This window comes from Geospiza fortis, unplaced genomic scaffold (genome assembly GCF_000277835.1).
Source record: "Geospiza fortis unplaced genomic scaffold, GeoFor_1.0 scaffold23, whole genome shotgun sequence".
Lineage (NCBI taxonomy): Eukaryota > Metazoa > Chordata > Aves > Passeriformes > Thraupidae > Geospiza > Geospiza fortis.
Genome location: NW_005054303.1, coordinates 96,705 through 117,239, shown reverse-complemented (window position 1 = coordinate 117,239; position 20,535 = coordinate 96,705). Strand labels below are relative to the sequence as shown.

Below are 20,535 nucleotides of genomic sequence, written 5' to 3'. Positions count from 1 at the left end.
GGAAAGATTTCAGAAGATGATGTGAAGAGGATTCCTAGCACTTACAGGCTACTGTGGAGCAAGAAATCTTGGTGTAAGTTTGTCCATAACAACAGGGGATAGAATTGCGTGACCTAAGAGGACTCTTCTGATCTGATATTGATTAAATGGAAAATACCTTACTTTTGCAAGTTTTAAATAAAAAATTAACAATTAATCCACAAAAAAAAAAGAGTTGAGAGAAAATGTGATAGGCTTATATGGAATTTAACTATAAAACTTAGGTGATGCTTCAGTTATAGTAATGTGTTTGCTTCCAGGTCAGTACTAGCAAAAGCTGATTTGTTGAGGTACGTTGATGTTATTCTTAGCTCTTTAATAATTTTTCCCCAAAATACTTCTGTTTGGCTTCTCTCTTTAGTTGTCAGAAGCTTTTTTCTGTAGATTTTTCAGTATGTTCAACTTCTTCAAATTTGTGCAGGGTAAGTCAATATATAGGGAAGTGTTTGTTTGATTTTTCTGGAAGTGCTAGAAGCCATTTCTTATCCAAAGGTTAGGCTCTGGCTCTTCTGACCTGTACCTGATGGTGCACAGATGGGAGGGTGTGGGCCCTTCTTTCACACTGAAAATAGCTGTCCCTTAAAGGAGAATCTGCTGGCAGCTGTCCTGGCAGACTGGCAGGTTAGCAGCTACCTACAGTTTCTGCCTTGCCTCTCAGAAACCAGGGAGAGAGGGGAGGGTTGTGCACACTGCCATGAGGATGCCCTTGCAGAGTGTGCTGAGCCCGAGCAGCAGATGGCACTTCACATCTGCTTTGTGGGGGAGGAAGTGGTCTGTTTCCTGGGGATGCTATAAACATATATATTTATTAATACTGCATTAAAAATAACCTCTTTTCTTAGAGGTTACTGCAGTGCCAGTGTAGTAAGTGCTGCTGTGGTATCATAACACTTTTGAAACAGTGACATTAGTCATAGTTATAACATATGTATGCACATATTTTTATATGCAGAATTCTCTTTGGCTAAGGGGAAAAGGAATAAAAAAATGAATGATGTGCTTTAATCTGAGAATTTCTGTTTTATTTTAGTAATGAAAAGATTGGTCATCTTTTATCTAATACCACAGTATACAGCATTTTTGAGAATATTTGAGAGAAATGCACATGCATAAATGCAAAAAGGTACTTCAGAAGAATATTATTCTCTTCTGATTCCTTTTCCATAGTCTCAAAAGTTCAGACAAGTAAGTGCTAGTTTCTGTAGTACTGATGGACTACAAGTGCTGGCTTTCAGTACAGTGGCAATCTAGTGAAAGATCTCCAAAGCTCAATTTGGACTCTGACAGTTCTATTAATTATAAATTTTACTCACAGAGCCTAGTACTTGATCTGCAACTCTGGTTTTCCTTTGATACACAAACTAGTCCCCTGACTTCAGATTGATTTCTTCATTAAAACACTTGATCAATTTTTCTAATTACTATTTCCAGAAGCCACATAAAATGCAGTGTGTTCAATGTGGTTGTATAGAACTGTCATTAATGAAAAACAGCTTCTTAAAAAGTCACTGCTTGCTATTTCTAATTATTTATTCTTTAATTCTATCTCTAATTGACTGATGGACATAAAAACATAAAATTTCTTGACATTATAATAGTTTTGCATGGAGCACAAGCTTTCAAAACCAGGAACCTTCAGGTATTCTAAACTGAATCGTAGTTTTAGCAGTGGAGTAAGGACCCTGAATTCCTGGTATCCTCAGTTCTTGTGAAAAATCCAGCTTTTGCTCAAATAATTGAATATTGACTCAGTGGGGTGACTTTGAGGCTCCTCACTTCAAAAAACTTGGTCTGTTTATCCTGTTTAGCACTTGTATAATTTTTGGAGGATTTGGGGTTTTTTATGTTACTCCTAGGTTTTGAATAACAGAAGTACAGTTTGCTATACTTCTGACCCTTTGACTCAATACTGGAAAAATAATGGCATCAATAACAAACAGTGCTTTGGAGTCTCTGTATGGAGCACAAGTGGTAAACTTGGCCTTGCTTTGAACCCAGGCAGTGTTGAAATACAGCTACAGATGAGACTGATAACGTGGCAGGATTTCTGTAGGGAACTCACTGGGGTGTGTTGATATCTATGAGCTGTCTACATGGGGGAAGAGGTGGGGTATGAATCACAAAAGACAAGAACATACCAAAATACAGAAATGGCTCTGGGCCCATTTCATAAACAGCACGGTGTGAAGCTGTGATCTCCTGCACCCCTTTTCACCACAGGTGCAGATGTATTTGGTACATCTGGGAAATCCTCATTTCTGGTTTGTGGAAAAGGTGAGAAGACAGTGATGTGACTTCAGTGCTGGGAGTGGGGGAAGGGAAGATGCAAGTGGTGCCAATTGGAGGGAGGTGATCCAGAGACCTACACACACTTCACTGTCACCTCATGGTGTCACACCTGGGACGAAATGTAAAACTTTTGCATCAGATGACAGGTACTCCAAGTTTAGGACTGGCCATAATCTGAGGGCTAAGGCTGTGGTTAATCATTCCCTGATGCCAGTGGTGATGAGTACTTGCCACAGCTGTGGCCATCTGACTTCTGAAGGGAGAACCATTGTGGGGTTACTATGTTGGTAGCCACAGCATATAGAATAAGGCCCTCCATGTAATTTTCAGATGGAGATAAAAAGTTAAATAAGCTCTGGAGTCCCTACCTGCTTCATTTTATCATAAGGTGTTTTATTGTTTCCAGTGTGCTTGGTATCGTCAAATTAGTTCTTGCAGTGTAGCCTGGTAGTCATGCTAATTTTTAAAAGCTGATAGGACGTTCATATAAGGGGGAAATCAAAATTACAGCAGATTATTGCAGGAATATGTTGTCTTAATAGGAAAAGAAGTCCCCCAAGGGCTTCCCTCTCAGTGGAAGACTGCAATCAGCAGTTTTTAAAAACAACCTTCAATTCTGAACGTTTCTGCATTCTGGGCTGTGAGCAGTAGGGAACTAAAAGGCAATCACATCCTTGTGGGAAGGGGTCAGTCATTTCCAAGGGAGTTACAAGTGCAGAGATGCACTCCCAACCACACGGGTTCGTTATTTCATGCTGGTGATGTGAAGTTCAGTGAGTAACAAAGCCAAAGTTGTTGTTTTAAAAATCTGTTGCCAAGCAGTAGGTTTTCTCCTAGCAACAAGTGTTTTGCAGCAGGGGAAGCAATTGGATACCTTAGAGGGTATGTTAGCACTGGGGGAAGGGCAGAGAAAGAACAAGCTGGGGCTCCAGGAGGGCCACGGAGCACACAGAGGGTGGGCTGGGCATGGAGGGAGGGGTGGGACAGAGGGACATGAGGCACAGGTGATGATCTGGGATAGGCTCTGAGCAAAAGGGTTGGCTCAAGGCACAGGTTTGTTCATTAGCTGCTTTGTTTGGTTTAGCGAGTGATCAAATGTGGTATTATTAGCTGGTTGTTCTCATTTAAAAATGAAAATCCATACTGAGCTGCTAGGAAGTTTTATCAGACCATATTTGAAGAAATATGCTTTTTATTTTTCAAAAGAATTGCCTTGTTAGAGAAAATAAGATAAGTAGATTTTATTCTGCATTTTGGAAAACAAGTTATATATATAATGTGTTATGTATATAATATACATGTTGCAGTTTCTTTTCCAATTTTAAAAAAAAGTATTTATTATCACCTTTACTTGTAAAGTGTATAATTGCCAGTCCAGTTGGTTTTAAACCTTATAATGTGGTCACCACCCTTCAAAATCTCTGCATTAAAATGCAACCTGTGTCTGCAGATACAGAGCTATGTTTATTCATCATTTTTCTGATGGAATGGTTTATTTCTAACTGATGTACTGTGTCACAATCTTTTCGTAATTGCAGAAAATAATCATGCACAATGACTCAACATGCATGTGCCTTTGAAAAGAGTTTATAAATGATTTCTTATGCAAAGTCATACTTTGACTAGATGGACATGTTTCAGCACAAAGTCATCAGCTAAAATGAAAATAGGAGAGCACAGTATATAAATAATGTTCTGTTTCACTCTGTGTAAGTATAAAATATTGATTATAGACTACATTTAAAATGCGTATTTTTATCACAGAGGTTGGAAAGCATCAGCTGTAGAATTTTACTTATTTTTCCATATATCATGGCAAGTTCTCATTTTGCCTCAGTAACACTTCTGTTTCATTATTATAGCATAACACTGTCAAGTCTCTGGTAAACCTTCAAGTTTGATAGATTTGTTTAAAAATAGCAGCCACCTTAACACTTGCAAAATAGGCTGAAAAAGCAGCATGTAACAAGGGGCAGTTTTTTGATGCTAAAATTACACTGCATATGGATTTGCAATGCATACATTGCACATCGAGTTTTGTAACTATTTATGGTCATAATCCCTGATTTTTAAGTTTTTAGATAGGAAGGGGATGTTTCTAGTGTGTCCTTCTGATATCACAGCTTAAAGTTGATTGTCTCTCAGGCTGGGACCCACTTTAAACAGTAAGATAGTGAAGTGGGAAAATGATTGAGAAGTTGGATGCAGTGAATTCTTTAAATCTTTTGTACCTTTTAAGAATCATTGTTTTCCACATCTGAATAGCTCTGTCTGCTTATACATTGTCAGCTGTTAGCTTATTGGGCTTCAGCAGCTCATCAGCAAAGCAGGCCACTGTTCTTGTGTCTCCCTGCTCTTATCATTAAAAGCAAAATCAAGAATTATTTTTATTGTCATATGTTTATAATGTTTTCTTATAGCTGTTGTTTTTACAAGGCAAACTTTTAGCTTTGAGGGGTATTTTTTAGCTAAATAAGATTTGTATCATACAAAGTATAGAAAGCTTTTTAGTAAACAAATCATGTAACAGACCTGCCGGGAATAAATTAATATGAATATCTTATCTGGTACTACTCAAATCTTCATATTTGAGCCTTCTGTAGGTCAACAGACTGCATTTCTTAATCATGGTGAGAATCTCTGGCACTTTTTTGTGTGTTAAATGAGCCACATTTCTTGTTCTGTCCATTTCTCCCATTTCCCAGGTTTCTTCTCTGCCTCCCTGAAAAAGGCAAGAGTGCAAACAGACTCATGATCACAATTCCCCTTTTTCTCACTTTTAAATAGATTTCTTTGCACTTGAGAACATGTCCCACTTCTAGTCTATATTTTTCTCAGAGAAAATTAAAAGATTCCTCTTGATATCAAGTGAATAAAGGTAAAAATCTCAAGTGGTGCTTCTGTTGAGGCTGAGAACTGTTTCTTTTCAGGCACAGTGGAGAAGTAGTCAGACAGTTAAACCTTAAGGAAATCTCCTTCTCTCTTGAGACAAATTTTTTGGTTATGCTGGAGAAACCACCATGATATTTGTAGTGTTGCCTTTCTACCCTTTTTTTTCCAGATAATGCAAATATAGTTTAACACTTCATGATAAAGCTCTGGGTTGATGAGACATATGATGGGCAATAACTGTGACTGTAATTTTTTCAATGTCAGTTCCATGGAAAAAAATTTAACGTTAGCTTCTCATTTGCCTAGCAGCAAATAAAAAAGTGACCTTAGTAGACTGCTGTAAATGGCTGGTGTTAATAATTCTTTTAATAGCTGTTTTTCGAAATGAAAAATTAGTTATTTACAGAATTTTAGTCCTATGTTTATTTGTCTAGATATGGGTTTTTCATTGACTGTCTGGTTAATCATTATGACAGGTTAATTTGGAAAGAAAGAAAGCCCTTCTGCAGAAAAAAGATACCTTTGTAGTGAAGACTACCCTACATGCTTATTTAAGCAACTATGACTTCATAGAATTGTTTATTATATGATGTTGTTCGGGTTCTGAGTCATGATATTTTATTAATAAAAAATAGTGCATTTTCTAACTGGAAATTTTATTTCAAGACTGTAATGCTCCATTTGAAAATCCAAATTAATCGGAATGTTTTCCTTTTAAAAGATGCTTACATTTGTCTAATGAACAAATGGGCCCTGTTTGACTGAGCATTGTAAAAAACAGTCCTTGAAGAGATGTTTGGGTGAAATAAGCAAATAATAGCAGTTTTGTATGTGGGGCAATGTAAAATGAAGTGTAAATGCAATAGCTGAGGGAGAAAACACATGTAAAATCATTGCCCAACAAGAGGGAGACTTTGTGACTCCAGACTGGATGAGGAAAGAATTGTCAATATCTTGAAAATAACCTGTGGCAAAAGTTGGAAGGCCTTTCCTCTCCATTTTGATCAACTTCTAGAGGGTTTTGTTCTGTTAGGATGTGAAGTTTGCATAGAACCTGTCTGTGGTGACAGCAGTACCTCCCTGTCGGGGCAGCACACAGTGTTACACAGTGTTGCTGTTTTAGAAAGCCCCTTTGGAGAGCCCCTGGAGGCTCTCAGAATTGCAAAATCCCTTTTACCCCCAGCTCTGGCTGGGCACTGTAAAGGGCTGTTGACCTTTCCTTGAGCAGAGAGCATCTGAACTCCACAGATCTTTGAGTACTGTTGATTATTCAAAGTGACTGGTATAAATATCAGCGGACTGCACTGGTTTCATTGGTTGTGAAATGGCATAAAAAAGTCTCTTTGTTTCTTCAGATATTCTCTTCACTTTCTGCCTGTGCCATTTCTCATTAGAGTTCTCTCTTGGAGTTTTTTGAGTTACAAAATCCACCCCTACAATGCAGAACTGGCTAAAACAAAAATTAGGTTTGCCTGGAGAGTTTGCAACATACAGACATCCTAACCAGAGAGAAAGTGAAAGCCTTAACACACTTAGGGGAGACCAGTGATTTGACAGGAAAAAAATCAACCTCAAAGGAACCCCCAAATTCTCAGCAAACCAAACATGGAGTAAAGTAATAAGCAGCATTTGTACTGAGCTGCAAAATGAAGAGGTTTGCACACGTTAGAGGCTTTTATAACTGTGTTAGAAACAAATGTCATACATTTATTGTTCTTTCATGTGAAAGAGATGCAGTAGCAGGAAAGATCCTGCTTTCTCCTGCAGATGCCAACAGTTGTCTTTAACACCTCTGTCAAGTACTGCAGCATTCTAAAGTGTACAAACAACAAATAGGTTGCCTTAGGAACTTACTGGTTTTATTATATTTTGTTGACTGGATCTTCTTATTTGCACAAATTATTATATAGCACTTTTTCTAACTGATTCAGGTTCCAGAATCCCTCTCATATTTTATATTTTTAAAGATTTTTAGAGGGGATATACAGAAAAGGCATTCTGCTTAGGTTTTAAGATAACATGCCAAGCCTAAAGGTGTGAACTGTATGTCACTTAGGTACCCCTCTGTGTTTCTGCAGAGCTGATGTGTTTTTCAGGCCCATCTCCAGCCATAAAGCAAAAGACTTCTTAACATTATTCTGCAAATATATGTTGTCTGTACATCTGCTGCTAAATAGATGAAGGCCTGAACTGGTAGCTTTGAGATTTTGTTTCCAGTCAGAAAGCAGAGGAATATACACAGTGAAGGACAGGGATAATTTAAATAATAATATAAATTTGATAATTTCTGGAAAATCTTAGAGGAATTTTGGTTTGGGGAGGGTAGGTTAATTTGGTGGGTTTTGTTGTTGTTGTTGGTTTTAGTGGATCAGGTTTTTTCCTGAAGAGTTAATGCAGAAAGCAATTGTATGCTGACAGCTGGTAAACTGAAGTTAGTTTTCTTGGATGAGTGTTGGTGTGAGGTCACCAAAGGATATTGCTGTGTGATAGACATGCCTGCTCCTTCTGCCTGTGGTGTGTAATGCTTAATAGAGCACAGTCAGGCAAGGACTGCAAACAATTTGAAATGTTCTGTGCCTCAGAATTGTAATGAAGTCATCTGGGAAAGGGATTTACAAACTGACACAGTGTGTGACATCTGACCATCATTCTGAGAGAGTTCATGAATCAGAGGGTGTTTTGTGTTCTTTCTCTAGATCACTTATTTGAGTTCAGCCCACAGCTACAGTGATCAAATGTCACTATCCTTTCAATGCTCTGCATGAAACAAGTGTAATTTTCTGTTGGTTCTTTGGAAGCAAAGCTTGTTGTCCCAGGGCTACCACCTGAGGCAGGAGTCTTCATCTCATCCCAGGCTGAGGCACCAGTGAAAGGCTGACTTTCAGGAGGCACTCCCCGGAGAAAGCTGTGTCCCCAAAACATGAGGGAACAGCATGCAGCCTCATTGCCCATGCAAGAATGGTTCCTTCACTATTGCTATAAATGCTAATTTCAACACTAATGCTTGTATTCTTAGGAAAGTATAAAAGCAGGCAAACTGCCAGTATTTGCTCTAGTTCTATCACCTGGAAAATCTCAGCTATCCTTTTTGCCATACACAATAGGGCAGTTGTGATGTACTATGTGTCTCTTCTTATGAACAGGCTTATATCTGCAAAATTTGGTTTTTCTGTGGTCTGGAAAAGAACAGCTTCTATCCTTAGCAGGCAGGGAAAATGGCCTGGCATATTTAAGAAAAAAAGATATTAGCAGTATTCAAGTAATTCACATGTTTAATTACTATTAAATATAGGTATCTGCACACCAAAAAAAGCAAGGCTTGTGAAAATTTTCTCATCTTGAAAAATAAGAACAATTAAATTTTATTGAGGTTAGGTGCATTGCAGCAACACCGGCTTTGTGTATTCCATCTTCTTGCTTCATTTTTTTGTAGTTTCACATCTGATACCTACCAGTCACTGCCAATCACTTCACTGCAGGGTAAAAAAGCTCTGACCCTGAGAGTTATCCGGGTTTTGTATTGGAAGTACTGTTCACTTTCTCTGAAAATGCTGACTCAATTGTCAGCTCAGAAGTCGTCCAAACCCAGAAAAGCCCTCTAGCACCTTTATGTGAGAACATCTGCAGGCTGATAGAAATGAGCCTGCATTGCATTTATTTATTCACTTGCCAATACTGTACAGCACTCTTTATGTTCTTCTATAGAGCAGGGTGTGCTCAGTTGTTCTGTAGGATGGAGTTAACAGTCTTCCCCAGCTGAAATTCAGCCAGGTGGGCACAATTCCAGAAATGTATGGTGGATAATTCAGGGGCTGCATAGAATGTCAGTACTTTCTAATCAGCGGTGCTTAGGTTAATAAGGATTTGAGGGACAGATGTACAGAGAGATAAAAGAAATTGTGGTCCAAGGAGTGGGGGCTGGGAGGGCAGAAGGCACAAGGCCTCTGTAAGCATGTAATTGGGACACCCCTCTGCAAAACAAAGATTTGTACTCCATATGTGTTTTGCAATACAGAATCACAATGTAAAAATGCATAATATTGTTAGGATTATTATAATCCCAAAATAAAGCTCTCTTACTGGGTCATTCCATGACTTTTCTGGCACAGTAACATAGCTGAATGTGAGGGATGGAGATTTCCATGGCCTCATTCAGCCCATATCCTAGTGGGTTTGGACATGCCCTGGATTGTGTAGTGTTGAATTGGATCACATCTCACAGAGGAAGATAGAGGATCTGTAACAAGTGGGCTCATGAGGAGGTTCTGTGCCTGCTGGTGTTTTGTGCATTACTGGGGCAATATCAGTCCCTGTTCCTGCTCCACAGATTAAATCGAACACCATGGTTGTTGCCCATTGAGCTGAACTCAGTCTTGTTACAGCTATCCCCGACTGCTGCTGGTGCTGTGTATGGTCTCAGATGTTATAGGGCATGAGCTGGGTGCTGAGATGCACAGGAAGGGTGTGAAAACTTCAGGGCACACATCTTAGGACTTCAGATAACAGGAGCTTGCTCAAAAGCCCAGGTACTTCCTGCTTCTTGGCAAATAGGTGGAGTTTTTGTTATTTAGTCTTTGTTTCTTGTCCAAAGCCACTTGACTTTGTTGGTGTGGAGTAGCTTGCTCCAGTCCTGCATCAGGTAATTTCTTAAATTTAAAAAATAAATAAAAATTACATAGTGTAACACTTTGAGCCCAAGAGCTGCCTACCCTTATTTCACTGCAGTGACCTTGTTTGAGCTTCAGGAAAGCCCTACCAGCCATTCTCAGCCATTTTCCCTTTGTTTTCTTGCAGGCTCTGATCCTTCACCAGCTTGGGCGCTATAGCTTGGCAGAGAAGATTCTCAGAGATGCTGTCCAGGTGAACTCCACAGCCCACGAGGTCTGGAACAGCCTGGGAGAGGTGCTGCAGGCCCAAGGCAATGACGATGCCGCCACCGAATGCTTCCTGACGGCGCTGGAGCTCGAGGCCAGCAGCCCCGTGGTCCCTTTCACCATCATCCCCAGAGTCCTGTGAGAGGGCATCTCCATCAACAGATTTTTGGTCTTGACTTCTGGGTGAGCAAACCCACTGTGTGAGACTGCCTGGTAACTGGTTAGTTGGAGAACCTTCAGAGCTACAGGTAACAAACTCCACTCTTTTGTGGGAAAGTGGCCAAAGCAGGGAGGTGCCACCATATGTTGATGTCAGGCTGAGAGGACAGAGTGGTGAGCCAGAGCCAAATCACTCTTATTGCCTGCAGTTTTGCCCTGGTAGTTTTAAAACATCGTTATATTGTTCATGGATGATGTGCCATATTTTGTTAGTGAAACTTGAGTGTTACATAAAATTATAATGGAATCAACTACCAATTGTAGAATAAGTTAAGATTCAGTGGCAAAGCAGACTATTTTTAACAAGGCTGTTAATAAAACTGTTCTCTTCCTGCCTCTCAACCTCTTTTGGCCCAAAGTCAAAATGTGAATTTTCTCTTTCCATCTCTATTTTAGTCCAGGCCAGAAAATCAGTTGAGTTCTTGTTTTTAGTTGTTAATAACTGTGATGTGTGGCTAACTGTTATCTAGAGCAAAGGCTGAGTACAAGAATATTTATATTTTACCAATGTATGCCTGTTAAAAAAAATATATTAGTTATTTAAGTTTAACTTTTTTATGTGAATTCAGAGTTTATTTATCAATGGAAATATGTAAAAAGAAGCCTCAAATGGAATATTTACCGACATTCCTTATACATGAACCCAGACTTGGCTTAATGGGAAGATTATGTTAATAATAAAATGATTTTTAAATGGAACCTTTCCTGTGTCTTGGTTAAGAATCTGGGGGAAATAGATGGCTTATGATTGCATTTTTATGAGGTGGCTGGCTGGCCTTGAAGATGAACAACACCAAAATTAAATATTCTGAGGCCAATCTAGAGAAAAGAAGCTGCTATACTCTTTGCCAATGGTACTGTTATCTTAGATTTCAGTTTTCCTTAAATCTTCACAAGTCCTTTTTTATTCCTTCCACTCCAGCTCTTGATGAAGCCAGATTACACTGCCTCTACATAATACATGGACATTTACATACACCTTGGTAGTGCTTGGGAAAAGCGTGTTAAATATTTATAAAATATTCTTTGAGGTTCTTTACCGTCCTCATAGTTCTTTCTCAACATCTGCTCTTTGTGTCCCTTGAAAGAAAAGTTGGCTGGTTTAGTAGACAGATACTTGCCAGAGATTCTCTGGGAGGTGTGAGAAGAGTCATTGCTGCATTGACTCTTCAGGGTGCGTGAGCTGGGGTAGCAGTGTCCACTCATTTACAGCGTCGGACACATTTGGAGCCTGGGAAGAATTCCAGGTTCCCCATTAGACTGGGTGCTCCCTGATACTTGGCTGATTTGTCATAAGTGGTTTTAAAGTGCTTAGCACAGGATAGCAGATGATTCAGGAAAATAACAGCAAATGTTGTTCTTTGTCCCTCACCAGAGCTTATGCACTTCAAACACATGGAGGATCCTTGCTGTGGCAGTGTGGGTTCCCAGTGAGCATCTTCAAATGGCAGAAGACTTAAACCTGGGGAGCTCTTCAGTTTTCCCCCTAGCATTTCAAATGCCTCTTAGGCTGAGGCTACTTTGAAATTGTATCTGCTTGGTATTTTGACCATATGTTCTCTGTAAAATGGACCAAAACCCTGTAATAGGTAGTGTTTTCAAATCTATTTTAAAGGCAGTAGAAATTGTGTCATCTTGCTCACTGCGAAAAACATCAGTTTTGTTTTCCCATTTAAAGTCCGTTTGGCATTTTTTCTTCCTACTGTCCTTGGCTTTCTTTTTCTCTTTTCTATTTGCCAACTGTTCTGTTTTCTAGTCCCAGTTCGTAATTTGTGTTCTGGCCCTGCTGTCTTTTGGCACCCATTATATGATAGCAAAAAATAGTCCAAAAACCTTTATTTGCTTAATTCAGTTCCTCCTGAGTGCTTTTCCTGTCCCAATTCCATTAGTTAACTTGTGATACCTTTCACAGGAGTGCTCCTTCACAGTATTGACTCACCTTTTACTATAATATCAAAGCTTTTCTATCGAGGCAATTTGCACCTAGATCTGAGGCAGGTGGTCTTTTTCAACAGAGCTTCAGACAAAAGTAGAGAATAGGAGAATTCTGTAACAGAATTCAGTTTAGATTCTTCTCATTCCATTTCAAGTCCTGGCCTCTTTTGATAAGCTCCCAATGTGGAAAGGTTAGCAATCTAATTGTGTCGTGTCTTTTATTAGTGGAGAAGTTGTCACTGGTGTTGTGCATATCAGGTGAACCTGAATATCTGTTTCCTTTTTCTTGCACTGGAATCAGTTTCACTGTAAATCCACAAGCTTCTACCTCTTGGGAATAGCCTCAGCTACCTATTTTTAAAAATGGATTATCTCTGTAAGGCTGTACATTTAGGAATTTTCAGGCAGAAGTGGAAATCCTTACAGCATATGAATTAAACAGCATTGCTTGTTTAAACATAATTTTCAAGTTAAAACAACAAGTTCCTAGGTTTTACAGCTGCATTCTTTTTTTTAAAATCAAGTAAGAAGTCCAAGATATTTTTATATCTGTTTTAGCTACTATACAGAGAGATCTGCCTTTTGCAATCTGCTCTCAGACCACCATAGCTTTTCAGTCACTGGAGTGAAGAAAACAATGCCCATGTGCCCAGCCAGTCCTGGGGAAGTGTTCCCTTGGTGCCTGTGGGTTGGTGTCATCCTCATGAGGGCTGCTCCTGGACTTTGTGGCTGGCAAAATCTCCATGTGGATGCACAGTCTGTGTGTGCTCTTGCTCCCCCAGCCTATGGTAGGAATAAGAGCTGTTCAAATGATCAGTGAGGTAAGTCAGGGGCTGAAAACCATGCCAACCCCTTGCTCCCTTGTCTCAAGGTTTTCTAACCTTTGGGTGGGAGCCAAGTAAAATAAAATGGTTATTAAAGTGCATTGTGGAGCACTTGTATCAATGTAGGCGCAAGTTGCGGAAGCCTCAGATCTCCAGCCTTTCAGGGATTACATACACTTCTCTGAAATTCCTGTCTTCTTAAAGACAGGAATAGTAGGTTGCAGAGGAGACTCCCCTTATTCTGCAGTGTGCTTGAGCTACTCAAAATGATTAACATTTGTTTTACTAAGCATATGCTAAAGTGTAGCAGCAATCTCTGTTGCACTTGATAAAAGGCCTGACTCTGCAGTGCCTGCAATAAGAAAATTCATCATTCAAGTAATTGGTAAAAGTTCATCTCTAATTTTGGTGCAGATAACCATTTTTACTCCACAATTTATTTCATTTCTACTTTTGCTTTCATGATTGATAGAGAATCACAGGAACAAGAGAAACAATCCAAGCAGAACTAATCCAACTCTATCTTGGAAAACGTTTGTCATTAATTATATGCATTTTAAACATCAAAGCTATTTTTAAAATTGCTTTAATTTCTTTGAAAATCTGTTTTTTCTTGAGTAGACTCTTCTACTGTGGAATGATAGCAGAAACTTGGATATATTGGAGTTCCAGATTTACTTGCTAATTCTTTGTTCAGTTGTGAGTTGTAACAATATTTTTCTCACAATCATAGTTTCTCTCCTCTAGCATCAAGTTAAAAAGCTTATATGCTAAAATATGCTTTGAGCAAGTACACTTCATTTCATCTATTTGACCTCATCACTTCCAAACTACCTTTTCTGATCTCACTGATGGTCTGGGCTGGACTGTGTTACACTCCACATGCATCCACATTATCACAAAGACTAGCTGGTAAGGATTCTACACATGGACAACAGGAAAGACAAAGAATGTTCAGCTTTTGTCCTGTGTGGCTGTCATTGCTGGTTGTGTGAAATTGGCTTGCAAAGCAGGCTCAAAGAAATGGGACAATGAAGTTAAACCTAAGGAAAATCAGAATGCTTTTTTGGAAAGAGGAATGTGTGTGGGGTGAGTGTTGGTCAGATTTTGCTCTTCCCCATTGCACGGTACTGTTATACTGGTTTGTCACCACACCTTGGTCACCCGGCCTTTCCAGTTCTCAATTTAAAGCACCTTTTTAGCCCAGGTGTATTGTCCCTCAAGTTACTATTTCGAAGAGAAAAAACTGCACCTATTCATTTCTAAGTCCTTTGAAAAGATGTAACTGCTCTGGCTGGCTCCTGCTCCATCCCAGTCATGGGACAGACGAGCACCAAGTGCCACTGCCCTGGCACTCTGCATTCCCGGAGTGCAGCACGGCCAGGTGTCCCTAAAGCAGTGCAGGAGCACACAGCTCTGCAGGCAGGAGGGAGAGCACTTTGGCCTTTCTAAATATGCCTTCACTTAGAAAACTTCCTTGGAGGGACTGAGTGTAAAAACCTATTTTAGACATTAAGGGGTTGATGAAATGTGTCATTGCTGTGCTGAATTCTTTTCCTTTGTGTCCTCACATGAGGCAGGGATCTCTGTAGGAGAGATGACCCTTGCCTGTTTCATCCAGGTATAAATCTCTCTAACCTGTTCCCCCTGTCCTCACTGGGAGTAGCATGACTGGCTCTTGGCTCCCTCTCTGGCTCTAGAATTGCCTTTCCAAGGATGTGACAGTCCTCAGTATGCAATTACTGAAGGCACCCTATCTGGCTTGAAAAAATTAATCAACAGACAAATAAGGAAATTTCTTGGTTATTACCACAGTGACATGGCTTCAAAAGCATGCAGGGTTAGTTTTCCTGTTTGTTTCTATGCTGAGCTCCCTCCTCTGTGAGGAGACTAAAGCTGGAAGTCCCTCTGGTGGGTACAGCTGAGGAATAAACATCTGATCAGCCTGTGAGTCCCTGGGTTGGCTCCCAAAGAGAAAAATGGACTTGATTACCAATTTTTAAGTGGATGCTTTTTCTACACACATGAATGGGTATGCTCACAGTTACAGAGAGCCGTGCCTCAGGTGCATCTTACACCTATGGCAGAGTTTTGGGAGGGAGTTCCTCTGCAAGTTCACTTTAGCTCCTGTAAAGCTGTCTCCTCTACAAACAGGCTTTGGGTTGTTCCAGAAAAGGAAATTCTGACCCCAATTTTCACTTCCAGTTTGTGTCAGATGTATATCAAATGACGAGCCTGAGACAGTTATTATTCGTGCAGGCTTTCCTAAGATTATTGTTTTCCAAACAGCACCAACTACTAATGTAGGACTGGAGGGGGCAACAGAGGCCATAAAACATGCCAAGTTGCTTTCCTTTTGACTGTCTTGCAAAAATAGCTCTTTATTTGAAGTAAAACAGCAGTCTTCTGACTGATTTTTTTTTTTTTAGGGTCCCTTCAAAAATTTTTTTTTGCCTTTCTTCTTTTTAATACTGCAATCTTTTAGGACAGCTAACTTGTGTGAGCAGGAATGAGAACTCTGCAACCTTCAGGGCAGGTCCTGTGCCCAAAGGGCCCAGCAAGTGGCTTCATTGACGCAGGACCTACACAGGACCTGCACGCTCTTAGGCTAAAATCACTTCTTCCCAGAGGTGTCCTTCAGGAGTAAGTTGCACTTGGTGATCCCATTGCCCCAGTTCTGCAGGGGTTGCCCATGCTGGTGGCCAGCCTGCAGGAAGCCCCATTTCTAGGACAGGTGCTCCTGGCCACCACCCTGCCTCCCCTCACAGGGGTGCATGGGCTGCCGCACCACGTGGAACAGTAAATCACATTACACTGGTTTGGAGGCAATTGTTTCATGGTGTGTGCTGAGTCAGCCACACACAGCCAAAAACTAAAAGTAGTGGGCACAAGCTCCTCTGGCTTATGGAAACCCCCCAGGAGGGCCCAGGAGCAGATGCAGACAAACCTTTGTGCAGCTTCCCTCTTGTGCTCATCAGAGAACCCTGGCATGTTCTTCTTTGCTTGTTTTAGGTTAGGGGCTTCATGTGGAGGGCTGTGTACTACAAAGCTGAGCCTCAGCAAGAGCAAGGGTTAATCAAAATGTGTTTTGGATGCCAGGTTATGGTGCAACTCCATCTCATGCCTGACCCAAACCAAGCAGCTGCTGTTGAACAGGAGACCTTGTCCCTGTGTTTGCTCTGCTCCTGTTATGTCTGGTTAGTGTGAGGCTACAGAGCAAGCCAGGCCAGCTCACTGTGCTCATGGCCTTTACTTTTTGGGTTTTCTCACTGCAGAGGAGGCAGGGGAAGTGGGGAGGCAATGTGAGCCCATTTCAGAAATAGATAGCAGCTAGATGGGTTGGATTATGCCTGTTGAGAACCTGCACTATTGTTTCCCTCAATGTTTTCATCAAAACAAAGGCTGAAGTAGAGTGGCAGTTCCCAGCTGGGTCTCACCCACATGGAAAGTAGTTTTCCCAGCCTGGCCACAGAGCAATACACTTGCCCTAAGAAACACAAGAGGAAAGAGCATGGGAGGTTTCTGTTCCCAGCAGAGATGCCTTTGCTGTGAGTGTAGCCTGATGTATTATGCTAATGATGTCTCTTGTTACATTACAGTTTGAAAAATAGAGACTGGGTGATATTAGAGATGCTCAGGAAAGTTAAAATGCATTCATTACAACTGTGATGCTAATAATCTGTATGATAATAGTATACTACATGCTTATGTGGATATTTCTTGTTCAGAAATAATGTGGACTTTGCTCAGTGTAGCTTACAAATGAACTATGAGAATTTGTAAATTGGTGTCTAACAGTAGCCTAGACTCATAGCTCCCAGCCTTGCCAAAGAGGCCAGAGGAGAGGAGGCACAGATCATAGAGGTCACAACTGAGAAGACTCAAAACAACTCTCATGGCCAACATACCTCAGAGCCTATCAGCATCACCCTGTGTTTATTGACTAGGATTCTTATCAGACCTTGATTCCCTCTCTGTAGAGGATTTGAATGGGAAGTGATGCTATTGCACAACTATTTCCTTTCCTGGCCCCAAAATGGACTTAAGTTGTAATTCTTGGCCATTATCACCACCAAATATTCAGTGCTGTGTATAGTGGGTTGCAGTTTTTGAATCATTCTCTTGCCACAGGCCCAAATTAGGCCAGTGTTAACACAGGGCTCTGGCACAGAGGAGGGACTGTCCCATCAGTCTGGCTGTGCCTGTGAGACAGCTCTGTCAGCATCCTACCTTCACAGACATTTCTAAACAGGATTTTCACTGGGAATGATATTCTGTGTCATTGGCAATTCAGCCTTAGCTACATTTTCCTTCCCAGTATGTTGATATTGATGCTCTTCCCATGTTCTGATGCTTCAGCCTCCTTTCTGTGCAGGATCTGTGGATCCCTGACAGAAGCTGCCTCCATCCTGCTCTCTGCCCTCGATTTCCCTGGGACAGGCTGAACAAAACACTCCAGCAGCTCCTGTGCCCTGATTCCTGGAGGAAAGCATCCTCTCAGAGCAGCTCACTCGCCTTGAGACGCTCAGGCACAGCGACAGCTGCAGCCTACATGAAGCAGGGCTGGTATAAATAGCTTGCAAGAAGAGAGGCAGGAAAAATTACATGGTATGGCACTGTGGCCAGAGCTGCAGTATTCAGGTTCAGCCTGGTTTTGCAATAAGCTTTGCTTGAGCCAGCATCAGAGTTATACTGGAGGCGGGGGAACCCAAAATTTCCAGTTTTCCTCATTTGGTAAAATTCCTGATTTTAAGCAGTTTGCAGAAATTTTGGTGTGGTACCAGTGACTGTGAGTGTTTGAGCTTTATCTTTGTGACTGACTTAGAAAAAGAAAAAAGTCTATGGATTCTGCAAGTCAGAAACCCTGGGCTTGCCCAGCCTCACTCCTTAGGCTCTGGCAAGGGCCTTACTCCATCTGCCATGTAGCTCTTGGAAATCCACCTTCCTCTTTGCAGGATAGCTTCAACAGGGGGATGTTTTCTCCCCAGCTCCCCTCCTTACCCTGCTGATTGAGTGCCGATCTTTGTGCTGAGGGAGCTGTAAGTTAAAACACTCCCAGCCCAGATAAGACATAACAAGACCTTCTGAACTATCTTATCAACTGGGTGGAGGCTGTAATTTTTGGGCTGTTGTAGCTTAGCTGGCATGACCTGGGCACATTTGCACACCAAGCCTGAGGGGACTGCAGCAAAATAGTGCTGAAGTTTTCAGGACAGGAACCAAGTGTCTAAGAGACCCAATGTGAGCATCGCCAGCTCTATGTGGTGCTTGGTTTATTGGACACCCAAACTTCCCTACTGACCAGGAGGTGCTCAGTGATTTTTAGTACTTCAAGCCTGATAACCCCCTGGAAGTGCAGGTTGCTCTCATGAATAGTAACCTACATTTAGGGTTTTCCTGGTGGATTCAGCTGGGTGCCACTGATGCCTGCAAATTACCATTGAGGAGAGATGAAAATTTGTTAACTAAATCCTAAACCTTGGGCAGGGTGTGGAAGTGGCACTGAATTTCACTGCGTGCAAGAAACAAATCCACAGGCTGACAGACTTGAGAGGTTCCATAAGTTGATGTTTGGATGTGAACAATAGTAACCCTCATCTATCACCTCAGCGTGGAAATAGCAGCAAATGCTTGGCTGTGCCCCCAAAGGGAGGCACCTGCCAGGCTGAGCCACCTCACTCACCACGAGCAGCTCACTGCTCCCAGCCAGAGGCAGACAAGCTGCTGAAGGGCTGCAACCCACTGGTAGCCACAGCCGGTGACAACTTGTGCCTGTCACTGCTCTGCAGGGATCACTGTGTCAGAGACACGCAGCTTTTGCAGCCAGAGCTGTGCTGAGGCCATCCCTTAGCCACAGAGCTCTTGCAGCGCTTTTGCTGCTGCAAATGCTGGAGATTGGGCACCTTCTCCACCACCAGAGCTGCAGAGGGATGCAGGGCAAAGCTGTCCCACAGGGGGTACCTGCAGCAAGGCACTGCTTAATGTGAGCTGACCCTGCTGTTGTGAAAGACTGCTCTGGGTGTCACTCTGTACATACACTTATCCTTGAATAATGTTCTGCAAGACGCATCTGTGTCCTTCTTGGTTGGCAGGGCTTGGCTGCTGGCTGACTGCTGCCTTGGAAATACAAGCTTGATATCTGAAGCTGAATCTTTAGAAGCACAATAAACAGCATCCTACAGAAATCAGTGGGACACAGCAAAGCCCATCCACCAGCTAGACCTGAGGAATTAAATACCAATAAATGAATAGAATCTCAGGCAAGAATAAACAGCTCAGCTATTGCCCAGGTCTTAGCTGAAAGCCCCAGCAACACTGGCTGTGTTGAACAACCGTGTGAAGGCCATGTTATGATGGCTCCAGTAACTGTCTTCTGATAGTTTCAGATGTGCTCAAGTCTGGAGCAGCTTGAAAGAATGATCCACCACAATGATTCCAGTTGTGACATGGCATGGCACTATGGCCAGAGCTCCTGAGAGTAGCAGGACCGAGAAAGTCTTCACCCATGAGATGCCACCACTGTTCAGATTTATATACTGACAACATACATGTTCCAGGTGGCTTAGCACTGTTTACTCCAATATCACAGGCCTCCACCACATGGTGAAACACAAGGCAGCAAGCCTGAGGAAATTTTTAAAAATTACAAATGTGGTACTTCAGCTATATCAACTGTTCCTTGCACACACACAAAGTCCTGTTCCACTGCTATTAGCAGAGCACTTGGGCCTTTTTGTGCTCCATATTTACAGTTTTCATGGCTCTGACTAGAAGCTTTATAGGATAAGATGGAAGACACCAACAAGCCCCTTTAACTACATTTGAATATCCATGGATGACTACCTGAGGGAGCTAATGCACAATATCCATGATAATTTCCCCATGTGCTCGCTGGCTGTGGAGAGAGGATTACCTGGAATCACTGAACAAGGAACATGCAAGAAGTGAATGAAGCCACCTTCTAGAAAAAAAGCTTAAATTTCATTAGCCCTGTAGGGTGCAAGTATGCCACACCTGGCACACTGTGAACTCTCCATCTAGCTTGGTCGGGAAAAGTGTCTCTGAGTGGAGATCAGAGCAACCAGCCTGCCTAATAAACAGAGTGAGATTCCATAGGCCTGCAAGGGAGCTTCTCACTGGCACAGCATGTGCTGAGATGCATTACCATCCCTGGCCAGCATTTCAAACAGCTTCCTGCAAGGTCTGTCATTGCAGGAGGCCCTCAACAGCATGTTCCACTCTCTGCTGACAGCTGAGTATCCAAAGCAGTGAAATGCAGAACATCTGCCAAAGGAGCAAGCCCTCCTGAATAAATTAGCATCCACCTGGGATATGGGCTTGGACTAGTTGACTGGCTGAGATCAGCCAAGGGACCAGCAAGAGTACACAGGAGCATCCACAGGTGGGGGAGGGGGAGGAAGGAAGGAAGGAAGGAAGGAAGGAAGGAAGGAAGGAAGGAAGGA

General features: G+C 41.7%; 1 protein-coding gene across 4 annotated transcripts in view; it reads left to right on the top strand.

The window, feature by feature from the left end:
• TTC7B (tetratricopeptide repeat domain 7B) overlaps nucleotides 1–11,012 on the top strand; it is a 103,826-nt gene extending 92,814 nt beyond the window's left edge. For all 4 annotated transcript variants that reach the window (XM_031066178.1, XM_014311864.2, XM_005417835.2 and 1 more), the window contains one exon: nucleotides 10,015–11,012. In XM_031066178.1, the coding sequence (XP_030922038.1) occupies nucleotides 10,015–10,236 (222 nt within the window). In that variant the 3' untranslated portion in view covers nucleotides 10,237–11,012. The remainder of the gene's footprint in view (nucleotides 1–10,014) is intronic.
• The last annotated feature ends 9,523 nt before the right edge of the window (nucleotides 11,013–20,535 follow it).